The 6,963-nt window shown below is 43.9% G+C and overlaps 1 protein-coding gene across 2 annotated transcripts in view; it reads right to left on the reverse strand.

The window, feature by feature from the left end:
* Prtfdc1 (phosphoribosyl transferase domain containing 1) overlaps positions 1–6,963 on the reverse strand; it is a 109,357-nt gene that overhangs the window by 95,618 nt on the left and 6,776 nt on the right. For both annotated transcript variants that reach the window (XM_026782979.1, XM_013348970.2), the window contains exon 2: positions 3,128–3,234. In XM_026782979.1, coding sequence (XP_026638780.1) covers positions 3,128–3,234 — 107 coding nt within the window. The remainder of the gene's footprint in view (positions 1–3,127; positions 3,235–6,963) is intronic.

Consider the following 6,963-nt stretch of genomic DNA (forward strand, 5'->3'; position numbering starts at 1 on the left):
CCCTGATCGCTAAGGAAGTTGAGCATGACCTTAGGTGTCTTTTGGCCATTTGAACTTCTTCTGTTGAGAATTCTCTGTTCAGCTCAGTGCCCCATATGTATACCTTTTATAACTCAACAGGAAGATAACCAAATGACAAAACTGGCAAAGGGCTTGGATAAGAACCTTTAACCCCCACTGAAAAAGATTATGAGTAGCCAATAAGCACACAAATGGTTCAGAAAGTCCAAGTTCAAATCACAGGGAGATATCATTGTACTTATACTAGGTTATCTGTGACTCAAAGGACAGATAATACAAAATGCCAGCAAATATGTGGAGAAAACTGGGACCTGCTGAACTACTACTGAGGTTACAGCCTCTTTGGGAAACAACCTGCAGCTGTTGAAACTCACTAGGAAGCCCAAAATTCTACCCCAAGAACCCCATTCAGAAGAACCCCATGAAATGTCAAAATGTACATATAATGTTCACAACTCCAAATTATAGATTCAAAGGTTCTCTGACTGCTGGATTGATGATTAGATATTATATGACTTTATTTCCATGACACATTCAGAGAAATTTCCAGGGGAAGAAAGCTGATTAGTAACCTGACTGTAGGTTAACATAATTGCAAGACTGGCTAGTGGAGATGGGGTCCAAGAATAAAAGTGTGCTGATATCATAGGATCATTTCCCCATATTGGGTGGACTCTATTCTGCAGTCTGTACAGTGTGTCAAATGTTTGCTTTAAAGACGAGGACTGATATCTTGGGCCCCACCCTGGACCATGATGCAGGATTTTTAGACATAAAGGGTAACAATACATACTCCACCAAGTTCTCTGGTCTGTGTAGGGAAAAGGCTAGGGTCCTTTTACCCAGATTTGAATATGCTTTCAGTCAGGGCACAGTTAACTAAAGCCACAAGATTCAAGTGAGAAAAGTGAGAATTGGTTTATAAACAAGGCTTCCCAAACCGATAGATACTAGGGGAAATTCCTTGTGATGTGCTGGAAAAAGTGAATAAATGAAGTTTTTGTTTTTGTTTTTGTTTTTGTTTTTTTGCACACATTAAGCTGATATAATTGCTTAAGGCAAGATCCTTCATTACAATTTTGGGAGGCAATATTTCCCAATGTTTAATATGTTAATGAGATTTTGCACCTTGAAAAACTGCAAAATTCCCTAAATTTATTTGACGGAAAATCTTCCCTTTCTAAGAATCAAATGTGGTTGCCATGGGAAATCCATCTTAGGCCGTGATAAACTTCAAACTAGGATTTATTTTCTATGATACACTGTGAGTTGAGACAATAAAAAACATACAAGTCTTAGGCAATAGAAATCTTATGCAATCTATCCAGGGGTGGGGGTACCGTTAATCCCAGCACTCAGGAGGCAGAGACAGGAGGAACTCAGTGAGTTCAAGGCCAGTCTGGTCTACAAAATAAGTTCCAGGACAGCCAGGACTGTTACACAGAAAAACCCTGTCTCAAAAAAACTAAAACAAACCAAACCAAAACAACAACACAAAAAAATCTTATACAATCTAGGAGTTTGTTGAGTCCCTTTTCTCACTGACAGTGACAATGTCTGGGCAAGTGTCCTATGGATATTTTTTAACTTTTCTTTTGCTTTAAGGACTTGGTTCAGAGTTAAATTTAACCTCATGAGAGTATAACAGATTAAAAAGCAACAGAGGTAGAAATACTACAGATGAAGGAAAGAGTGAGTCAGGGGATGCCAGTGTTTCACTCCCACTGTCTTTTTTTCTCTGGGTCTGGGCCTCTCAGGAGTTGCTGATTCCCAGCCTTAGGCTGTGAACACCAGGAGGCTTGGCTTCCCTGGGAATGTGAACTTATTCAGTCTTGGTACAGGAACAGGCTAGGTGGTTCAGGTACTGAGGTGGTTCTGTTAAAGGGCTACACCTACAAATCCAGATCCATGATAGTGACTCAGAGGCAGGCAGCCTTTGGAAACCAAGAGTAGGGTGAAGTGCCTAGGACTGACTGGGAATGAAGGACCAAGAACAGGAGAGAAAACAGCTGTGCTCTTCACAGAGAGTTTGAAGTTGCATGTTCTGTTATTCTTAAAACATTACCCCGATGTAATAATCTGTCCTGTTCCTTTAAGAGACAAGCCCCACCCACTTCCCTTCTTCTGCTGAAGCAGGCAGATCTTCCTTCCTGCTTGTATCCTGAGTCTCTTCCTTTTCCATCTCTCCCCCAAAGAGGCAGCTTCTGCCTCACTCCACTCTCCCCACTTTTCCCTTCCCTCCCTCTCTCTGTTTCTGTTTCTCTCTCTCTCTGTCTCTCTACTATTCTCCCCTTCTCCCTTACCTCTTCATAACCCACTAAATAAATATCCAACCTCACTCTGCATGGTGTGCCTATCCATGTCTCTGTCTCTTGCCTGCTGTGTGGCTCCCTGCCCTGGACCAGCGACCTTCGGAGACCTGCAGTGTGGTCTTGTGGCATGCCTACCTGTCTGTCTTTCCTTGTGGCCTGCTGCAGCCACTTGGGGAACTGCACCGTCCATGCCTGGGACTGGCTGCTCTTGGGACCCACTGTTTGCTGCCTGCCACCACATGTCCCACCACTGTACCTGCAGCGTTTCTGCCACTGCAGCCACCAGGGATCCGCAGCATATTAATTTTACCATTACACCTGATAGACACAATCACACACAGGCTGATTATCTGACCTGTGACATGGTGTGTGTCCCTTCCAAAGGGAAAGAAAGTTTCTGGGACAGTCAGGGTTTTAAAAGTGTGTCCTACAGAGGTAAAGTTCACCTCCTAATGCTCCCTGTTAACTGAAAGTCTGTGAAAAGCATGAGATAAGGATGTTTCTGGGTGCAAAGCCATTTTCCAGTGCTCATCTCCATGGTTTGTACAGGGCATTGCTTATTTGGGTGGGGAAGGGTATTATTTATAATAGCTTATACGTGTATATCCTTCTTACCAACCTTCCTGAGTAAATGCCTATGTACACCATTCAGTGAAAGACCACAGTCCTTGTGTTCAAATTTGCTACCCTAGAGAAGTTCTCCCAACCACCAAGTAAAGTCCCTAACAATCCTGTAAGAGTCACACAAGAGGGGGCCGCCCCAATGCAACGCTGACACAGGACCCAGCACTCACCTGTCCACTATGATGCCATGAGGGATGAACACACACTCCAGGTCGCCATAATAGTGCTGTGGGTACGTGAATAAATCCAAGTCATATCCTGGCCAGTTGTCCAAAAGCTGTAAACCAAAGTAGTTCAGTTATGGTATTTTTCATTATTAATTTATATTTTAATGTAAATAACAAGAAAAGTCCCATCACTTGAAAAGAGAAAAATGTTGAGCACAGAGAAAAGGCCTGCAGATCTCAATATATCAATATATTCCCTTGAACTATGAAAAGCTTAGTAAGAGGTTATAGTTTTTGCAATGTGATAGAACAAGGCAGCACTAAGATAACAGTGTGCTCCACTCCTAACTAGTGCAACCTGACGAGACGAGGGAGTAGTGAGATCAACGGTGACCTGCACTCTACTATTGGCAATCATACAGTATAAAATACAAACCTCATCCATTTAAAGATGATTTATTGTATTTCTTTATATGTGTGTGCGTCTGCATGAGTTTAGGTGTGCTACATGCATGCAGGTATCCTCAAAGGTCAGCTCAGAAGCCAGAGAGCATCTGTCGCCCTGGAAACGGAGTTATAAGTGGTTGCTAACTAATTGAGGTCAGTGCTGTGAACTGAACCTGGGCCCTCACAAGAGCAGTAAGTGCTCTTAAGTACCCAGCCATCTCTCTTGTCCCTAAACTCAATGTCTTATAGCTAACCTGATGGTACAGTATGGAGATCATATGTATGTAAGTACTATGTCAGTGCAGCTCAATAACAGAGTGAGCGTCCAGCGTATCTGCAGCCCTAAGCTCAGTTTCTGGCACTGTAAGGCTATATGTGTAAGCATATACTTTGTGTCTATATAATAAAAAGATTATAGCTACATTATACACATTTATAATTGTATAATATACAGTATTATGATACGTTCTGCATTTCTCTTCACTGTAAATGACCTCATCTTCTGGGGAAGGTTATGTTATTTGTAAAAAGTATATCCCGGGGTCACAGCCAGCCCAGACTTCTAGGTACTTGCATCAGTGCAGTAAAGACTAAATCAGGAGATTCTTTTTGTGAAACTCCAAGAAAACTGGCCTGTTCACAGAACACAGCCTGATAGCAAGCCAGAGGCTCTTTCTCTTGCTTGAGACTTAACGCACAAGTTTTCTGGTTAGAACAATGAGATGTGGAAGAAAACGAAGGAGAAAGTGGCTTTTCCTTTCACATAAGCAAGAAGGATGCAATAGTGAAAATGTCATGCTTGGAAACCTTTTTGCATCAGGATTCATAGCTCTCCTTCTTTAACCATTTTTCCACACAGTCTGGACCACCCTGCCCAGCTTTGAGGCACGGAGGGCATTTACAACACAGGCCCGTCCTATTTGTCTTCCTCATTTCTACATCTAATCCCTGCCCTCGCCCTCGGATTGGATTCCCATCTAGTCATGATTCTGTGTATGTATATCATATACATGTAATATTTTGTTAAGTCTGAGCATTTTGTACATGCATACAATGTATTTTGATCATACTCATCCCCAACTCTTCCTCCTAGCTTCTTTCAGATTGATCCACCACCAACCACTTCTCCAATTTCATATTCATTTTTTGAACCTGTTGAGTTCAGTTTGTGTTGACTTTGAACTGATGGACATGGGGCTGCTATTCACTGGAGCATGACTGATCTACTAGATGCTATGCCCTTAGAGAAAATGGACTTTACTTGCCCCAGAAGCCATCAGTGGTCACTAGCTCCTTAGTTAAATTCCTCTCCACACTACAATGTGGACTGCACTCATCTTCTGTAGGAAACCACGTGTGCTGTGAACTCATGACTGTCCTCCGGTCCTCCCTGACCTCTGGCTTGTAAAATATCTCTGCTCCCTCTTCTGAGCTGCTTCCTGAGCCTTGAGGGAAGGGGCGTGATACAGATGTCCTGTTTGTGGATGGCTTCTCCACAGCCATTATTCTCTGTGCTTTGGGAGTCTCTGCATTAGTGGGCATCCACTGCACAAAAGAACTTCTCTGATGAATTTGAGAGCTGCACTAATCTATGGGTAGAGAGACAGGATTTGTTTTGTTTGCCTTTTGTTTTGTTGTTATTTTTTGTTTTTTTGTTGTTGTCTTGGTTTTTTTTTTTTGTTGTTGTTGTTGTTTGTTTTTCAAGGCAAGCTTTCTCTGTAACAACCCTGTCTTGGAATTCATTTTGTAGACTAGGCTGGCCTTGAACTCACAGAAAGTCATCTGTTTCTGCCTCCTGAGTGCTGGAATTAAAGGTGTGCACCACCAGGCCTGGCCCAAGGGACAGGCATTTACAGGTTAGTTTGATGCTATATCATTTTGAAAAATAATTGTAAAAGATTCACTGCTGTAACCTACGAGCTTCCCAATCATGGGTTCTCGGCCATATTTGCAGTACCAGACATGTGTTTCTGTGGTGCAGCAGAAGGTGATGGTTGCACCCATAAAACTCAGGTCACTAGGGTTCCTACAGGTGTCAATCATTCTACCACATAGTGCACAGCACTTTCCAGCACTATGAACACTAGCTGGCAGGGAGGAAGCTTCTCAGTTAGAACCAACTTGACTCTTCCATGCCCTGTGATTGAGGTGTGTGACATTTTCAGCAATAGGGTCTTACCATCAAGTTCTGGTGGACAACCAAGAGCAATGGCTATAGCCTGAGACGTTCTGGGGGTCTCCAGGACACCTAATTCTTCCCAGTCCTGATTTCATTCATCTCTCTGACACACTGCCCTTGTTTCTGCTTCCTCTGTCTCTGTGCCAAAGTTCACCTCCTTCTTGGAAGCTCAGGTCAAGCCCACATCTTCCTGGAAGCTCTGCTGACCGCTCTCACGTTGTTGTCCTCTGCCCTATTCCCTTGGGCTTCTCTGCAGTGCTGCTTCAGCAAAGGCTCCACCTCCAGTTCTTTGGGAACATTTTCACACCTCCCATTCTCCTGCTCTCTCTTATCTGTTTGTGGCTGGTTTAGAGCCCATTCCCAGCCACTCCAGGTCACTCCATCACCCTGAGACATTCCCCACCCCACTCCACCCTCCTCTGTATGGAGGACTCAAAACCAGCTCCCTTTGACTCAGATTCTAGAAAGGATGTTTTATAGTAGAGCCCACGCCACTCTTACTCATTTTTGGTCTCTAGTCAGAACCACGCCTGAGCAAGCCCCCCTGCTCCCCGCCTCTCTACCCTGATCTGGGTCTATGCGGCCATCATTTCAGCCTGGACAACTGTGGAAACGGCCAAGCCCGCCTTCCTTCTCCCACCACGGTAGCCGTAGCGAGTGTTGTGGAGTGAATTTCCCATCATGGCATAATCCTGCTCAAACTTTTTCAAGGGCTTCTCCCTTAGAGTCCCCACTGTGGCCACAATGATGTCCCTCTCTTGGTTCTCCATCACTTTCTCCTTCTCTCTGCTCCAACCACAACTCCTCACTCACTGAATCTGCTGAAAATATTGAGTATTTTGCTATTCTTTAGCCTACAATACTCTTCCTATAGATGATCACTTGGCTTGCACGTTGTTTTTTTCCAGTCTTCGTTCACCGTTACCTTTACAGCGAGGCCTTTTCCGAGCACAAATATAAACTGCACTCCCCTCCCTTCCCATCCTGTTTCTGTACCCTTTATGTCTAATTTTACTTTCCTTCATAGCGTATGATACTACTGTGTGAGTGTGTATGAGGGTGTGTGCGCATGAGTGTGTGAGTGTATGCGTGTGTATGCGTGTGTGTGTGAGTGTATGCGGGTGTGTGCTCTGTGTGTGTAAGTGTATGCATGAGTGTGTTGTGTGAGTGCATGTGCATGAGTGTGTGTGCATGTGTGTGCATGTGTGTGTGC

Source organism: Microtus ochrogaster, chromosome 16 (genome assembly GCF_000317375.1).
Source record: "Microtus ochrogaster isolate Prairie Vole_2 chromosome 16, MicOch1.0, whole genome shotgun sequence".
Taxonomy (NCBI): Eukaryota; Metazoa; Chordata; class Mammalia; order Rodentia; family Cricetidae; genus Microtus; species Microtus ochrogaster.